Here is a 17,425-nt window from a genome sequence, read left to right as displayed (position 1 = left end):
GTTTCACGGGAGAGAATAAGGCTCGGCCGTTCTCCGCCAAGCGATCGTCATGGTATAGCGCCTAGATATATTCTAGGCACTATAGTCATGGTAAGGTGGCTAGAGTGGGCAGGTGTGAAAACCGGCCTGGGAAGCATGGCCCCGCAGCGCGCCGAAGCCGTGTGGCGGCGCTGACGGCAGAGGCGCGGTAAGGCGCGCAGCCGAAATGAGCGCATCGCGTAGGCTAAATTTTTACCACTGAGGCGAAAATGAGCCCGTTTCGCTTACCGCGAGTTTTCTGCGAATATCAAAGAATGAATCTTTACCATAAAATAATGTTTCGTGAACTCTCATCATCATTCCCGTGAAATATGCTGCTTATAACAAGCGCAGTTTGCATTGCGCAGCTGGACTCAAGCGCGTATTGTGCGTGCTCATTTCGAGACGATGCCCAGGATGTGAGCGACGCCGTAGTGGAAGGTTTCGGAATGATTTCAACCACCTGGGTTTCTTTAATGTGCACTGACTCCGTGCGTTGCGCCGCTCTCGAAACGCAGCCACTACGGCGAGAAGAGCACGTTGTAACGCGTGCCGTAGGACCTCGCAACTGCAGTCGCATTGGCTGAAAGCGCCCCAATAATAATAATAATAATAATAATAATAATAATAATAATAATAATAATAATAATAATAATAATAATAATAATAATGTTTGGTTTTGGGGGAAAGGAAATGGCGCAGTATCTGTCTCATATATCGTTGTACACCTGAACCGCGCCGTAAGGGAAGGGATAAAGGAGGGAGTGAAAGAAGGAAAGAAGAGGTGCCGTACTGGATGGCTCCGCAATAATTTCGACCACCTGGGGATTTTCAACGTGCACTGACATCGCACAGCACTCGGGCGCCTTAGCGTTTTGCCTCCATAAAAACGCAGACGCCGCGGTCGGGTTCGAACCCGGGCACTCCGGATCAGTAGCCGAGCGCCGCCCCAACACACAAACCACTTTTTGCCGCCGCTTGCGAGCCTGTAGCATGTATGCCATCATGACGATCATGTAAGCTGTAAGCAATCTCCGACGATTCTAGACAGCGAAGCAACACATCTGGCCATGAAATTGTTGATACAACTGAAGGCCCCATTTCAACAAGCAGCAAACCCGAATTGTCTCCCTTCTGGGACCAGCAGACCCCAGCTCAAAACCAGAAGGCTTCCTTCTGGGACCATGTAGATACAAGCAAAACACCACTGAGTGCCCTACAGTGATCATTTCAACCAGCAGCAAACCAGATCTACGGCTTCCTTGAGGGACAAGATGAAACCATTAGAAAGAAGAATCCTATTAAAGGGAAGCTGAAGCACTTTTCGAAAAAAATGAGTTCTCAGCGTGATTTTATAGCTTTTAGTCCACTGAAAAAGAATATCTCCTTCAAAAAGAGCGGAAATACGCGCAAAAAGCTGTTTTTTAGAAGAAAACGCGCCCCATCACCTCAGGGCTCCGAGCGAACGCCGCTCTTGCCCGCGATTGGTCGGGACCGTCATGACGTCATTCACGGGGATCTCCGGCCGGCACCGATGGCGTTGCTGCGTAGCGCGTTGCTTCAGCTGGCTTTTGCGGACTAGGTTTTCGAAATTATGGATAATTCAAGCAGTGTTGGACAGTTTGGACTTTCGCCATGCATGTTCGAGCCATCAGCAGCTTCAGAAAACGGCGGAACCAAGGACGCCGCGGAGTGCGCCGGCAGCGAAAGTCAAGTCGCGACATCTTCACGTGTTGGAAATCTCGAGTGGATAGATGGGTGGATGACAGCTTTTATTTCCACCGGAAATGGAGACCCTTTATTACTCACCGCCCCCGCCACGCAGGCCTGGAGGGCGGGGGCCGGAGCCTCCGTGACTAAAGGCAAACAAAGAGACTTTATCTCTTCGCGGAATCAGCCGCCAGTCGGATCGGCTTGTTTTTGCCGAGCGGGTTCTTTGCTGCGCAGCAGGGCTTCCCAGCTTTCTCTGCTATCAATATCTTCGTCGACTCCGGGGTAGTCGGCGCATTCCCATATTCTCTGCTTCCGAGTAACCGTGGAACAGCCGCACTGTCGGAACTTGGACGAGCGCACCAAAACCTATTCCGAAATCGTTGTGAACTACAGACTACAGAAGAAAAAACTGGTGCCACCGCCTGATAAGAAGCTAATAGAGAAGCGACATGGCGGCGCCTGCAAACCGAAAATTTCTTTAATTCAGTATGGGCATTTCACGTCCTACCAGGGTAACACGAAAACCAAATCTCGAGTGATACGTATGTTTTGCATAGGGTCATGCACGTGCATATTTTTTGTGTAGGTGCAAGTGGCAATAAAAAAAAGTAAATTGCGCTGAAACGTTGTCGTGTACAGCTGCTGCATAAAACCCTGGCCACCATTTTCTTTCCGTTGACAGTCTGAGTGTGTCTTCGGTTCCTGCATCTTTTTTCGCTGTTTCTTTTTCTCTTCACCAACTTCACCAACTCTTCACCAACTCCTGTAAGCGTGATGTAGTTCTGATCACCGGCATGCTTACACGAGTCGCACGGGGTAAAGCACTTGTTTGTTGATTTATAGTTACTTGCCTAATTACTCCCGAAGGCCTTTTAGAACTACAAATGAATGCCAAACTGGATGAGTTGGAGTGGTTTCACTGCTGTACTGTAGCGGGAAGAGTCGAGGTGACCGGGAGGAAGGTCCCGTGTGGGCTTTCCTTCTGTCGCATGTTCGGGCTACTGTTCAACCATGAAACTTCTGCACTTACCCTCGTGCGTTTTTTTTTTTGCATGCTGAACACGCTTTTGAACAATAATTATGGCTGCGTTTTGGAGCTCTCAGTGCTGCTTGTTAAAACTAGTGTGCTGCGAGATATAGTTTCTGTTGTTGCGTATCGAGGTAACCAGCAGAATTACTTATGGCAGATATATGAGTACCGCGGCTCGACAACTTTGCGTTCTGACTCAAGGACAGATTTGCATGAATTCTGGCGCCATTGTCGATCGTCAGCCATGACCAAGCCCTCATGAATGCAAAAGTTTGCATTACTCAAGTATACTAGGTCGATATAATCGCTTTTTTGTTCAGTTAGGTGCAGCGCCATGTGCTGCGCGCTGATGAAAGATTAAGAGAATTGCTTGTGCTGCCATGAGCTACAAGCAATGAGGACAAACCCAAAAGGCACACAGTGCGTAATGAGCTCAAAAGAGTTCAAGATTGTGCGCCTCAAAGACAGTGCTGGAAGTGGCCTTGGCTCAGCATGGATGTGAACCAGTAGGAAAAGGCAAAGAGTTTACAAACGGGTAAGAACGTAATATAACAAAAAAAGAAATATTGATGCACATATCTTGTGCAGGCTGTTTCGGCATGCTGCGTACCACCAGATTGTCTAGTTAACGTGGAAGAGGCTGTGGGACAACCACCGACGGATTCTACCAAGCTGTGTGCTGAGCGCTGTTCGAAATAAGTACCATGCCAAAACTGGTTTATATACAGGCTTCAAGCATTACAGGGAACGCCCGAACGAGAGAAAGTAAACGGCACTGGCAGAAGATTACGTTGATCTGTGGTTCGCCAAAGCGCGGGCCGCAGCGAAGCAAGCGCAGCCGGACGGCCGACCGACTCTCCGTGAATGGCGTCACTTCCGCCAGTTCTCCGGTTTTGCAGTCCCCCCACCAGGCGCTTCCGGAAGCGACGAAGGCGTGCCGGCGGCGGGTTTTTAAGAAGCGATTGCAGCTCTGTTTTCGGATAGAATCGGGAAAAAATTACACACGATTTTCAAGGTCCTTTCTTCCCAACCACAGCGTTTCATGCGATTTGAAAACCGTTTCAGCTTCCCTTCAGCTTCACCTGGGGGGGGGGGGGGGGGGGGGGGGAGAGACTTTTGCAGAATTTCATCTACAACACACAAGGTTCAGTGCTTTCCGTTTCTTCTCACTATCCTCATACCCTTAAGCAAGAACCGAATCCTTGTGAGGCAATAAAAACGTACACCTGATGCTGTCAGCGCGACAGAATGCTCAGAACAACCAATTTTTGGCACATCACCAATTGACTGTAGAACCTCTGCCGCAGCTTCGGCATGCAAGAGCGTTCGGCTGAACGCAAGTTTGTTTTCCAGGACGTTCACAAGATCGTAAAATGAGACTGACGAATGTAAAAGGCCGCCAAGGTCCAACTCGTTATAATTGCCTCAGCTGGAAGTTTTTGGGGTATGTTGCCTTTATCACAGAGACATGCTGTTCTGCTGGGACTCCGGAAGTTTTTTTCGAGTGGTGGGTAGGTCGAGTTTTTTAGTTGCCTGTTTATTCCATCTTTTATGTACATGTTTACGTAATTATTTTATTTCGTTTGTTAATATTATCATATTTCGGTGTTCAAAAGTATATTTGTAATGCATATAAAACCTGAATTAAATGGGCAACTTTACATACAGTATTGTGCGTTTTTATCGTGAAGACTTTCAAAAGTTTCCCCGCCTCAACCGCTGGCTCATTTGCGATGAAACTGCACACAGAGCTTGTGTATTATGGTAACTTTTGTATCGTAGGAAGTTTCATAACGGTACTTACTTTATTGAGCCGTGCATGATGCGAGAATATAATCGTCTACCTAGAGATCGGCAACCAAAACCCGCAGACGACGCTTTTTCGCTGAAGGGCGGCATTGGCGCCATCTGTTTGCGGTAGCGCAAAGCGTCACGACAAGGCCGTCGAGGAGAGCGTTGCCAGGAGCGCGGGCCCTTTGAATATGCCGTTCCTGTCGTTTCGACTGCTTCTACTGAAGCGCTTACAACATTTTCGACTAATTAAGCGCAAAAATATCAGAACAAATGATTTAACGAGGCTTTACCTTTTAAGGAATATTGTTTGCAATGCTCGCCTCGGCGGCCTTGTCATGGCGGTTTCCACTGCCCAAAACAGATGGCGCCACTGCCGCCCTTCAGCGAAAAAGCGTCGTCTGCGGGTTTTGGTTGCCGATCTCTACGTAGACGATTACGTTTTGTTCTGATATTTTTCCATTCATTTGTTCTGATATTTTTTGTTCATTTGTTCTGATATTTTTCCGCTTAATTAGTCGAAAATGTTGTAAGCGCTTCAGTAGAAGCAGCCGAAACGACAGGAACGGCATATTCAAAGGGCCCGCGCTCCTGGCAACGCTCTCCTCGACGGCCTTGTCGTGACGCTTTGCGCTACCGCAAACAGATGGCGCCACTGCCGCCCTTCAGCGAAAAAGCGTCGTCTGCGGGTTTTGGTTGCCGATCTCTACGTAGACGATTATATTTTCGCATCATGCACGGCTCAACTAAGTAAGCACCGTTGTGAAACTTGCTACGATACAAAAGTTACCATAATACGCATGCTCTGTGTGCAGTTTCACGGCAAATGAGCCAGCGGTTGAGGCGGGGAAATTTTTTAATGTGTTCACGACAAAAACGCATAACACTGTATATATAAAAATGTACAGATGAGGAGTGATCGACTGCATTAAAAAAGTTTGTTCATACTTTTTCAATGCTAGTAATCATGCTCATGAACAGAGCTCAGTCAACCATTTCTGCTGGGACATGATTGGTTTAGGTTACTGATATTAAACGTTTTAAGGATGGTTATGAAGCTAACGACCTCAGCCTCACTGTGCTTTACATTTATAACGTCCTGAAACTGAAGTGTTTGTCAGAAAACTGATCTTGGTGCAAGAAGGGGGGAGGGGCGCTGTCCCCCCTGGAGAAATGCTGGGGGGAAACCGCCGACCCCCCCCCCCCCCCCCTCCTTTTCTGGAGTCCCTGGAGCTTCTGCAGGCTTCAAAATGAGTTGTCAAGACACCCTTCTTAGCCACATAGCCTGCAATGTAATATATCAGCCGCGCATCGCTGTGTCGCTCAGCATAGCTGTGATGGCCTACAGCCACGACCACTTTTTCCGCAGGCACTTTTGCTGTTGAAGGCATCTCGCCTTCGCATAAAAAGACGCTGCTATAGACACTCCAATACAGGCGACGAAACGAACTTAACTAATGGTGTCATCGGCTGAGCCGCACTGCCTCCGTGCCGGTGCTTAGGAAGTGACGTCAAATACCACACGAGTGGCACATCCACTTGCACCTCAGCCGAACGTGCAACACATTCTCAGAGTGCCGTTGCTCTTTCTGCCCTCTGTTCCCCGTGGCCTCTGAGACCGCCACAGATCTCAGAGGCCATTTTTACGAGCGGCCGAAGCCAACGACTGCAGTCAGCAATTTGTACAGTTAGCGGCGACCTCTTCAGTAACAGCGCGCAGCACCGGCGTTCATGAGCAATGCGGGAACCACGACCATGCTCATGAAATACTGCGACTGTGCTTGTGCAGGTTTGTCAGACACACCACGGCGTTATGCTCGCTGGTTTTGATGCATGCGCTTTAGAGCAGCTAGAGTGACTTCCGAAAATATCTGCCGACGATTCTCAATCCAATCTCAGCTCCCCACATTGTCACTGTATTTATATATCTTTGAACCTATGCTCACGTTGGCAAAAAGTATGATGTCATAAAGTGCAGGCGTGCCAGATGAACCGCATTTGCCGTTCGCCGCACAAAAAATATTGGCGAACCTTTAATTTTTTCAAACAGTCAAGGCACAGCTCTCGCCGGCCGGTGGCTGCATGATTGCAGCGCGAACGCATTGCAGCCGCTACAATATTCAACATTTCTTTAAAATATGCCCACTTTTGATGCTTCGCGTTTTTTCCTCTCCGTCGATGCTTCCTATCGGCCACTGTGTAGTGATATTGTCTGTGCCAACAGCATCGTCTGCCCGCGACGTCTGCTAGCGCGAGCTGCACGACGGAATTGCACCGCGCTCCACCGTCGGTCTCCACGGTGGCGCGGTGGCGCGCACTCGTGTCGTGCTCGTCCCAGCCGAACGTCAGGCACTGCACGAGTGGCATCCAGCCGAACGTGGAGCACCGCACGAGCGCCGTCAGCCGAAGGCACCATAAAACTGCAACGACGTGTGCAAGGCCGACGCGGCTGAGCTTACCGCGCCGCTAGCTGCAGCGTCGCATTCCCCCTGGCAGCATCAGTAGTCATGGCGTGCGGCGGAGATGCCGTGCATGGCAGGTGCGCAAAGATGGGCAACTTTCGGGGATATTTTCGGTTCCTCCGCAGACTATCACTCATTCAGGCGCATTATTTACTAATTTCAGATGCGACTACCACTTTAATTTTTCGCGACAAGGTAGCTGGATGCCTAAAAATTTCAAAAAAAAAACAAACGAAAATTTTCAAAAAAATCGCTTTTTTTTCACCCGCATTTCCCTTTACTTTACCTGCAGCCACTGTCATGGCAATGAGACTAATAGTCTCAAACAATAAACAGACAACTTAAAATGAGAACGAAAATTTACATGCACCAAACTCACAAACATCAACAAAAAAGCTATTTGGCTTCACTGTACACAGAAATAAATACCCATACAGAGCAAAAGTCTCATGGAAATGAAATTGAACATAACATGAAATAGGCATAAGTTTGTCATGGCAGGTAACACACCTGAAAAACAAAACAATGCTCGAGAACAAAAGAAAAACCTGAAATAAATACTTTAAAGAATAAAAACCTTGTCTATAGAAAACCAATCAATTGCTCAAAATTGCTCTTGCTTCAGGTAACTATAAATACAATTCTTGTACATCACTTATACATTTCACACAAATATAATGAAACAATGTGTAATTAACAAAATACCAGAAATACTTTCAACAATAAAAACTATGCTTCTAACAAACATACTAATTGCACTAAATCAATCTTGCTTAATAACTAGCAAGTGAGGTAACTACATGTACAATCTCTTGTACAGCACATATAGTAAATGGCATATACAAACAACCTTTCCCTGAAGCAACCAGTGCAAAAACAGACTGCAAAAATGTTAGTTGTATATTTGGATAGCTCTCGGCTCAGTCCAACCAAATGCAAATGACTTCATGAGTTCTGAGCATTAATGTGTTTTTTGTTTGCCCTGGTAATGTTTTTCAAAGGCAAATAAATGTTTACAACAATTCCCACAACAGCAATTTATCTTTAGGATCATGTCTTTCCATGGACAGTGACCACTAACAGACTCGACAAAAAGAAATAAAGCTCGACACACTTCTACATTAACTGCAATGAAAGCACTGTATTTTGTAATGCAGATGATAGGAAAAAAATGAACCACAAAGTGTTTCCACAAACCAATTCAGTTTCTTTTTGAAACAGAAATGTATATGTTTATTTTTAGAACATTGTCGCATAAAAAAGGAGCTTGATTCATCACCCCTTCACGACCCTGCCCAACTTGTAAGAGCGGTGCTTGTCTCTGCATACATCTCCTCTGGGGATGTCCTGCCTTCAAGCAGCCCGAAATGTCTAGCATGCAAGCACCGTAGCAAGCCTTAATGATTAAATCCGTCTATAGGCAAATATGAGAGATGCTTTGATGGCACTTTTTGTCTTCACATGTAACATCAGAGTATTTCTCTGGTAAACCTTTCGTACTCTCAAACACTTCACCAACCACCACCACTTCCCAGCCCTTACTCCCCACTCGTGCCAAAGAGCCAATCTTGAGCAATAAATGTTTGTGTCATCACCAGAACACAACCGAGCAGAAAATAGAACACACTGCAACATGAAGGCCCCGTCAAAACAAATTTTGCAAAGCCTTCAGAATTAGATAACCCGGCTACAGAACCACAATGAAAGACAGGACAGTGGAACAACACAACACAGAGTTATAAGCCAGCATCCTGTGTTTCCTTGCAGTCTTCGGTCCTACTCTATGTTACAACTGGCCTACAACCATGCCCACCAAACTCTGGAATGCCATTCATCGTGAAAATGGCATCAATAATGAAGCTCGAGAAGCAACAGTATACAAAGTGATTAATCATACCATTTTCAATAAATTGAAATCTTCAAAGCTGCTTGCAAAGCAAATTTGAGTATTAAGCTTGCTATAAGTACAAATTTTACATTCCTGTGGTGTGAACAGTATGGTTACCATTTACACTAGTTTCATCACACAGCTTATGCTCTCTTGAGATGATATAACATTTGGCAAACTATTGCAACCAAGTAACAATGCCACTACAGTAGCAGAGACAAACCGTAAGATGCCATAATTATACTTCCATTTGAGACCTTCGATATCCTCACTTTAACATGGCTGCATGGAACCACTGCATTACTTGCTGCTTCAAAAGCACAGGCAGAAGCAATATTAGGTGCATTTAGTGATGCAAAATTTTTATTTTCCATGCCACAGAAGCAATATTAGGTGCATTTAGTGATGCAAAATTTTTAATTTCCATGCCACAGAAGTGGCATGGAAAATAAAAATTTTGCATCACTAAATGCACCTAATATTGCTTCTGCTGTGGCATATCATTTCAGTCCGCATGCATGTTCGGTTCTCTTCAATGCCACAAAATACCATACTTTAATGCCACTTCCAACTTTGAACAAATGAAATTGCACTGAAAAACCAAGAACTATTTCAACAGGAAACACAAAAACATCACCGTTCAGCTTGCCTTTTCAGGAGAAGTAACAGCTTGCACACTGCTCATGCTACACTACACAAATTAAAAAAAGTCAGCTCCAAGGTCCAAAAATTTTCGTGGTTCAGCCACATTAGTACAGTATGAACAGATATGAATGTACCTTTGCAAAGGATCACAACACCAGTTTCTTACTCCTTTGTTTCCTATACCGAAAGCGCACATGAAACTGGTTTGAACATCTCTTTGTTAATACACTGTTCCTACGTTTACAGAGCACATAACTGTCACACTGCTGCATAAACAAGCAATTTTGTTGCTTTGCTAATGTCCAGCAGGAGCCAAGAGCCACAGCAACTGTTCACAGAAGAGCCAATTCATTGCAATAATGTTCTCCTTATCGGAATGCTGTTCTCCTCATCGTAATAACACACTTACGGCACATGGGGCGCTGATGGCACATGCTCATTTAGTGGCCGCAGTTCTTGAGGCATTGGCCATTCTGTTGGGTGTTTAAGCAGCCCAAATAACTGCTGTCCACTTTGTGGCTCGCCACTTGCATGCTGCAGCTGGCTTGGAAGTCGTGAAGAACCAGCATTCCAGTGGCTTCTCAAGGAGGGATGACCGTGTGGTGCATTGGTGCCAAGTTCACCTGTAGCATGCCGATACGGAACGCTTGGATTCTGCTGCGCAGTACCTGCCTCTTTTCCCTTGCTTTGTGAAGTATCAGGGTGCGCCGGAAGGTTGGACCCCATCACAGAAGCTTGGCATGAAGGCTGTCGCTGCCCATGCGACTTCAAGGTACGCCATGGTGCAACCTGCGGCACTGCCTGGTAACCGTTCAAGCTTGGTTCAGCACTGTCACACAAATTTGCCTCATGTACCTCCACACCCTCTGCATACTGGTGGTCCTTGAACCTTTCCAATGCTTCTTGACAGGCAGTGTAAGGGTAGGGCCATTTCGCCTGCTCCAACGGTCGTTCTTCCCAGGGGCGCATAAGTTGAGGCGTGCCATACTGAGGCGTGTATTGGTGCTCTGACTGCTGGAACAGCTTGTGCACTTGCCTTTGTTGTGCGCTTGGAACACCATGGTTTGTGGGCCACCTAATTAGGGCCAGCCGTATTTGATCCCTTATAATCACATCCGTTTCCTGCAATGCTGAGGGATGCTCAGTTCGTCCCATTTGTTGACCAGGAAACTTCCCACTGTGTTGAGCACGCATGAGTAGCTTCTCGAGATTGCACTGTCGTTCAAGTTTCTTTCGCAATTCATCCTCTGCATGAAGTAATTCTGCGTCCCTGGTTTGGCCCATGATTGGTTCTTTGCCTCTACTCGGAGCTGCAGAATTTTTAGACACGCCACTTTGTTCAGCCATCTTCCGAGGAGTTGCATGGTTTGTAGATGCTGCTTGTAACGTACGCAAGCGGTGAACACTGGATAAAGAATTTGACATATGCTGGCCAGGCATGGCTTGCTGCTGCTCTGTCTGCTGAAACTGCTGCCTTGCCTCAACACCCAGTATTTCTGGCTGCATACTAGGTGCAGCATGATGCAACGAGAGAATCTGTCTTGAAGCAGGACCAGCAGTACCAAGAAATGGTGGTGGCACTTGTATCTCCTCATTCGATGCTCTCGCACTCCTCCTACATTGTTCTGAGGAGTTCGAACCAATTGTACGTTGTGCAAGTTTCAGAGGTACTTGCTGTAAGTTATGTTCAGAAAAACGTGAATCACAATTCAATGGCGCATTCGGTGGGACTCGTGCTAACGACGTGTGCCACGGGGCGTAAGCCATAAGCTGGTTGTTGTACTGCTGCACCTTCGCTGAATTCATGCTACTGGCTGATGCAGCAGGTTCACTCTGTGCCAGCGGCTGATGCTGTGGTGCAACACGCATTAGTGGCGGAGGATCTCTCAGCTCATAGCGCACTCGGCGAGCCTGATGACCAGGGAAGCGTGCAGTGGGAGCAGTGGTACACTTCTCCTGCTCCGGCTTGTTCGACGGAAAGCTCTCGCGAGGAGGAATGGAAGGTTCTGAAACATCATTTGTAATTAGCACCTGCGACAGCATTTCTTTTGAGGCTGCAATGTTGGGCTGTTCTATGCAGCAATCTCCAGCCATGCTTTGCTCAAAACTGGCACCAGGTTTTGCGTTTGATGCACTGCTGCGAAGGGGCTGCTGTCCGCTGGATGTTGCAGAGTCCACAGCTTTGGCTTGAGACTGTTGTAGTGAAGTGAAACTGCCGCTGGAGAGCCTGTAGAACCTGTTTGGCAAGGGCTCTTCTTTACTTGGAACAGCCACTTCCCTTGCTGTACCTGGGCCCCTGAAAGTGAATCGAATGACAATGAATTAATCATTACAGCTGACATTTGACTGCTCTACACTGTGTTATATAAGAATTCGGCAAGGGCTGTTGTTGCACTGTCTTACATAACACTTTCTTTACTTTTTTTGTAGCACAATGCCAATGCAGTGTCCTCTATGCGCTGCGGGCAGCTCATAGCCTATACCAGGCTACGATGTTCAACACTTTGCTGTGTCATAGCTGCTATTTGGCAGTAAAGCAAACTCATTGCGTGCCACAGAGGAGGGTCCTTTTTAGCATCCTAGCAGACTTGGAGCAGCCAGGCTCGTCATAAGGCAACTTTCATTTCTGGCTCATGAAGAGTACCGCTTCTGAAGTGTTTTCTGGCATTTAGTGTCCAGTTTAGGCAAGTAGGGTTCGTTGAAAGAATATTTTTGGTTTGCTGAGAAATGGCAATACGGATCCTAAATGACCATTTGGTACAATATTAGAAAAAAAATGTGTTCGTTAGGGTGCTGACACCCCAGCAAGCCAGGCCTACTGCATGGTGCACTCGTTAAGGGTGCATGCTAATCTGCACCCCACTATGGAATGCCACAGGTGCCAAAGAAGAGCACAAGGGCCCTAGCATAGTTCAACCACTAGTGCCAGCAGTGAGAGGCCTCGAGAAGGCAGTTGAGGTTGCCACACAGGGGGAAATAAGTAATGAAGCCAGCAAGAAAGATAAAAGGACAATGTGTTGCACCCGGCAGTAGAAGTACTAGTAGTAGAATTACAGTCGAGCCCTCTTATAACGAACATGAGCGTCGCGTGGCGTCCGTTCGTTATATCCCAAAGTTCGTAGTAAGTGGACCACAGCTTTAATGACAGTTGCTTGTCAAAACGCTAAATTTTTTCTTTGCGAGAAAGTCCGTGATGGACGTGTTTTTGCAGCGCAGATCCGATGAGGGAGGTTTCCAGTTTATTTAAAGCAGAAGCGTTCTCTTCGCCGAGGCCCTTGGCATGGATAAGTTGTCTGAGGCTCTCTATGTAGCCCATTGCTATAGGCGCGGTTATGAGTGCTGGCTCCGAAGTTTCATCCTCATCCGATTCCTCCGCGTCACTCTCACCCCGCACCTCAGAAACGATGGCATCGTCCATGCACGATTCCGCGGTGTCGGCGTCGTCATCGACAGAAATAAAATCATTCCAACCAATGTCATGACCCCCCATGTCGGAGTCGATGACGCGCTGCCATAAATCGCCGCCGGGCTGGTCATCTTCCGAAGCATCAGGCTGGGCATCAGACACTCGACGAAGCCGGCCTTGCGGAAGCAGTTCCGCTCGCCAGTGGCCGTAACCTCCGCCCAGGCCGCTTTCATCATCTTTACCGCCGAATACAATGGAAATGGGCACGGTGTTCCCGTCCACCATCCCGAATTACAATCAGGACCCGAGATTCGAACGATGCCAACGAATCGTCTGCACCATAACAAGAGTGACAAAAGTGCGCGATGGGGTAGACATGCAACGCATACAGGCGGCAATCAAGCCAATCAAGCTAAAGATACAGATGCACAGTGACAGCGGAGAGACCAATGAGGGGCGTCCGTGGGCGTCAGTGCAGCCACCCCTTGGCTCCCACGGGAGGCCTGCTTCATGGAGTGTGGCCTCCGCGATCAGCAAAGTTGGCGGCGCGGTTGATCGCGGAGGCCACGCGTGGATTTACAAAAGAGTGAGGAGAGGGGAATGAAAGTTGTGAGGAGGGGCAGGAGGGCGAACTTGGAAGGCGCGTCGGCGGTGAAGGGGTATCTCGCTTGAGAGTGGCACGAAACGGGGCGGGCAGTTCGCCTGCAATGAGGCTCGGCCCGAAAACATACCGCGCGCCGGACGCACAAAGGGGTCAGAGGCAGGTTATTTCGCATTGCGGCGCCGGGTTAACGCCGTCCGTTCACTGCAAGCGATCACCAGGGCTTAATGACGTTCATTATACGTGTGATTTTGTGCCATTGAAACAATGTATATTTTGATGATCATGCAGGTCTCGTTCGTTATAAGCGAAAGTTCGTCTTAAGTGGGGCCATTATATGTGGGCTTGACTGTATTAATATTACAGTAAAACCTCGTTAATTCGAAATCGCTTAATTCGAACTGCCGGTTAATTCGAACTGACTGCCGGGTCCCGGCAAAGCCCTGTGTATTTCAATGGGTCAAAACTCCCGATAATTCGAATATGCCGGTATCCACGTCGGTTAATTCAAACTAGGCGCCGATGGCTGGCATTGCTCCTCGCATATAGAAGTCACCTCGTAGCAAATACAATGCGCTGAAAATTAAAAAAAAATGCAGAATGATGAGAAAAAAAATAAGCCAGCACGCATGTCAGCACGCACGAGGTGAGACGTGAATTTCGTTGCCCGAACCAACCCTCCGGTGCATGCCGTAGCAGGTTTTCGCTGCCAGAGCGTCGAAGCATTGGCTTGTCTATTTTTGGCTGACGCGCGGTCACGCGGGTAGCCACCCTACCGCGGGCGCCGCCTATGCTCCGGCCACGGTGGCTCCGGCGCAAGCCGTTGCAGCAGGTCAACTATAGGACTACCTTGCCGATTACTCGCTCAGCGATATGTTCAATGCAGATGAAACCGCGCTTTATTTTAAGTTGCTGCCGAACAAGACTGTCAGTTACAAAGGCGACACGTGTTCAGGCGGGAAGAGAAGCAAGGAAAGAGTGACGGTGTTGGTGTGCGCAAACGCGACTGGCACGGAACGGTGCCGCTTGCTTTTGGCAAAGCAGCGAAGTTAAGCGATGCCGAGATTATTGAAGCGGCCTGCGGTGACCAGATGCCGCACAACTCGGGCGCGGCGAGCACAGCTGACAGCGACGACGAGTCCGACGGAGGCGACGATCCATTGCCACCCCCGAGTGCATGTGAAACAGCGTCAGCACTCGATCTGGCTGCGCGCTACTTCTCCGCCGATGATAATTCGGACGCTGCGTTGGAGCTGTTGGGCAAGTTGCAGACGATGCTTGTCGAGTCACGGCAAAGGAAACGAAAACAAATGCGCATCACCGATTATTTTTCTCTTTGATATGCTTTGCCAATCTGCTGTTAATAAACATGTTTTTGAAGCATAGTGTCATATTTAATCATTAAGCTTGCTGCTTACGCGAATGCATTTTGATGTTAGCTCCAACCGCATAAACAAATTAACTTTATTTCCTTCGACATTCGGGCTCTATGATTTTAATTCGCGCAATCGCCCGCCGCAAATGTGTAGTAGCGCGTAGTAAGAGATAACGATCTCAGATATGCCTGTTTTAGCTTCGGCCCGTGCTGCCGGGCGTGATGGCCGCTTTTTTTAGCGCCCCGCTCGTTAATTCAAACTCCGCTTAATTCGAACAATTTTCCGGTCCCCCTCGAGTTCGAATTAACGAGGTTTTACTGTAGTAGTAGATGCAGTAGGAGTAAAGTAGTAGTCGTAGTAGTAGTAGTAGTAGTAGTAGTATTAGTAGTAGTAGTAGTACTAAGTAGTAGTAGTAATAATTCAGGGTCAGTGGCACGACAGCAACTGAGGCCATAATACATGAGAAAAGAAGTGGTACAAGTACCATGGTTAATAAATGCTATAGGTGAAAAGTATGAGGTGAGTTTAAGAATGAGCTGTAACTGAAGTATTGTACAATGTCTATAGGTGCTCGATCTCAGTTTTCTAAAATCGCAAATAATTCCTAGACAGCATCTGTGTTGTCACAGGGTAGTTTGAATATTGTGTATGCTGCGCTGAACTCACCCATATAAAATGCACCGCGTCAGCACCAGCATGCGCTCTCTTCTCATCACTCCTTTCCACATGACCACTGCTACTACCGAAAGCCCTTCTGTACACGAGCTCCTTAGAGCAGCACCGCACCACTAACCTGATGTATCCATCCAACAATGGCTGCCACCCTCACATACGCCAAGAATGTCTGAGTATAAAAGCGCCAACGAACTGCAAAGAGCCATGCCAATCACTGATTTATATCTAAAACCCCTAGTTTCTCTTCATTTCGAAAAAATTCGTGGATTTAAGCATTTTTCATGGAATTGCGTGTCAGCTGCCACATTCTCTTTTTTGATTCAGCTGTTGTTGCGAACACCTCTAGGAAGTATGATTGAAAAATGACTGGTTCACCTTATTTGCTCAAATGAAAAAAAAAGGAGGGTGGGGGGGGGGGGTTGAAAATCCGAGGGAATTTTAAAAGAAATATTATAATTATAATGCTATCTCACAATGTCCACCCCAATCATAGCAGAGGGCACCCTCAAAAAAGAAAAAAAAAACGTTGAGATCACGCTAAAATACAGAATCAGTGTATAAGTCAGGTTATTCAAGGGGCACTGCTTCAGGTGCACGCACCGCAATCGAGCGAAGCACAGGTGCAAAACGACCCGAAAGTGCAAAAAAATGAATACTTAGGGGATAACAAAGAGCCCCATGAAAATAACTAAAATTATAATTGTGCTATTCAAACTCTAATTTCATATTTAGACTCTACATACAAAAGGACACAGAGCGGTTTTAATAAGAAACCTACCATAAATAAAACGACAGTTTTCATACCTGCATCCCACCTTAAGGTATGCAGCCTCGTACATAATAGCAGCGCCAACAGCGCCATGCTGCTACTATTCAGTGTTTCGAGCTGCCTAGCCCTGCACTTGTTTACACTTCTTTGCTTTCTCTACTGCAATCAATTCTTTCGGTGCCTCCAGTTAACAACCTGCACCACATTCTTTCTATATCCACAGCCCACATCTCTGTCGCACTTGCACACCATGAGCTTTGCCCTAAGGTCACTACAAAGCTGGCTTCTCCTAGCAGTTTTCAAGCCTGGTGGCAAAGGTCGCTTTAAACCACCTTGAGGCTAGAAAAAAGAAATCCACACTATACTGATGCACTGGTTCCAAATGCCATACAACCCGTCAGACATGAGCAAAAGTTCGGCCTTTCAGCGTTAATCCAAACATATATACCGAGCCTCACGTGGGATATCTATGGTCCTGTGAATGTACATACAAAATCTGGCAGCCAAAAGTCGAACAGTTCTGCCGTTAGTTTTCTTCATGCTCTGCTATTGGCCTCTGGGCCTACATTATGATGCAACATTTTGTGGCATATATTTAGTTGAATACATGCACAACACAATGCGTGTTTAAATAAAAATCACAAGAAATCTCATAAAAGAGCACGAGAGACTTGGGACAATAAAACTTGTTGCTGGGCTAGTTGGTGACGCATACTTGAATAAAAATACGACCACAGAAGGAAGACACTACAAACAGGCAAAAGGGTCTTGCACCAAAGCATTACATTTACAGGTCAGTGATTCGGTTTACCATCAAGCAAATGTAATTCTGCCTTGTGCGGTAGAAGCCCACTTGTGGTTCTTTTCCCAAACATTTCACCTCAAAACAGCCGAGCACCTGGCCGGGGAAAATTTTGTACCCATTAGAAAACCAGCAGGTACCCGGCGGCACCGAGGATCAAACTTAGCACCTCCCAAATGCGAGGCGGATGCTCTACCACATGGCCCCTGCAGCCTTGTGTGTTTGAGGTGTCTTGATTCTGTGGACGTC

The 17,425-nt window shown here is 47.1% G+C and overlaps 1 protein-coding gene across 5 annotated transcripts in view; it reads right to left on the bottom strand.

Moving 5' to 3' along the window:
- Positions 1 to 7,355: 7,355 nt before the first annotated feature.
- The window catches only part of LOC144121834 (uncharacterized), a 263,637-nt gene continuing 253,567 nt past the window's right edge, over positions 7,356 to 17,425 (bottom strand). For all 5 annotated transcript variants that reach the window (XM_077655246.1, XM_077655248.1, XM_077655249.1 and 2 more), the window contains one exon: positions 7,356 to 11,843. In XM_077655246.1, coding sequence (XP_077511372.1) covers positions 9,953 to 11,843 — 1,891 coding nt within the window. In that variant the 3' untranslated portion in view covers positions 7,356 to 9,952. The remainder of the gene's footprint in view (positions 11,844 to 17,425) is intronic.

The sequence above is a fragment of the Amblyomma americanum genome, chromosome 2 (genome assembly GCF_052857255.1).
Source record: "Amblyomma americanum isolate KBUSLIRL-KWMA chromosome 2, ASM5285725v1, whole genome shotgun sequence".
Lineage (NCBI taxonomy): Eukaryota > Metazoa > Arthropoda > Arachnida > Ixodida > Ixodidae > Amblyomma > Amblyomma americanum.
This window is presented reverse-complemented; position numbering and strand designations above follow the sequence as displayed.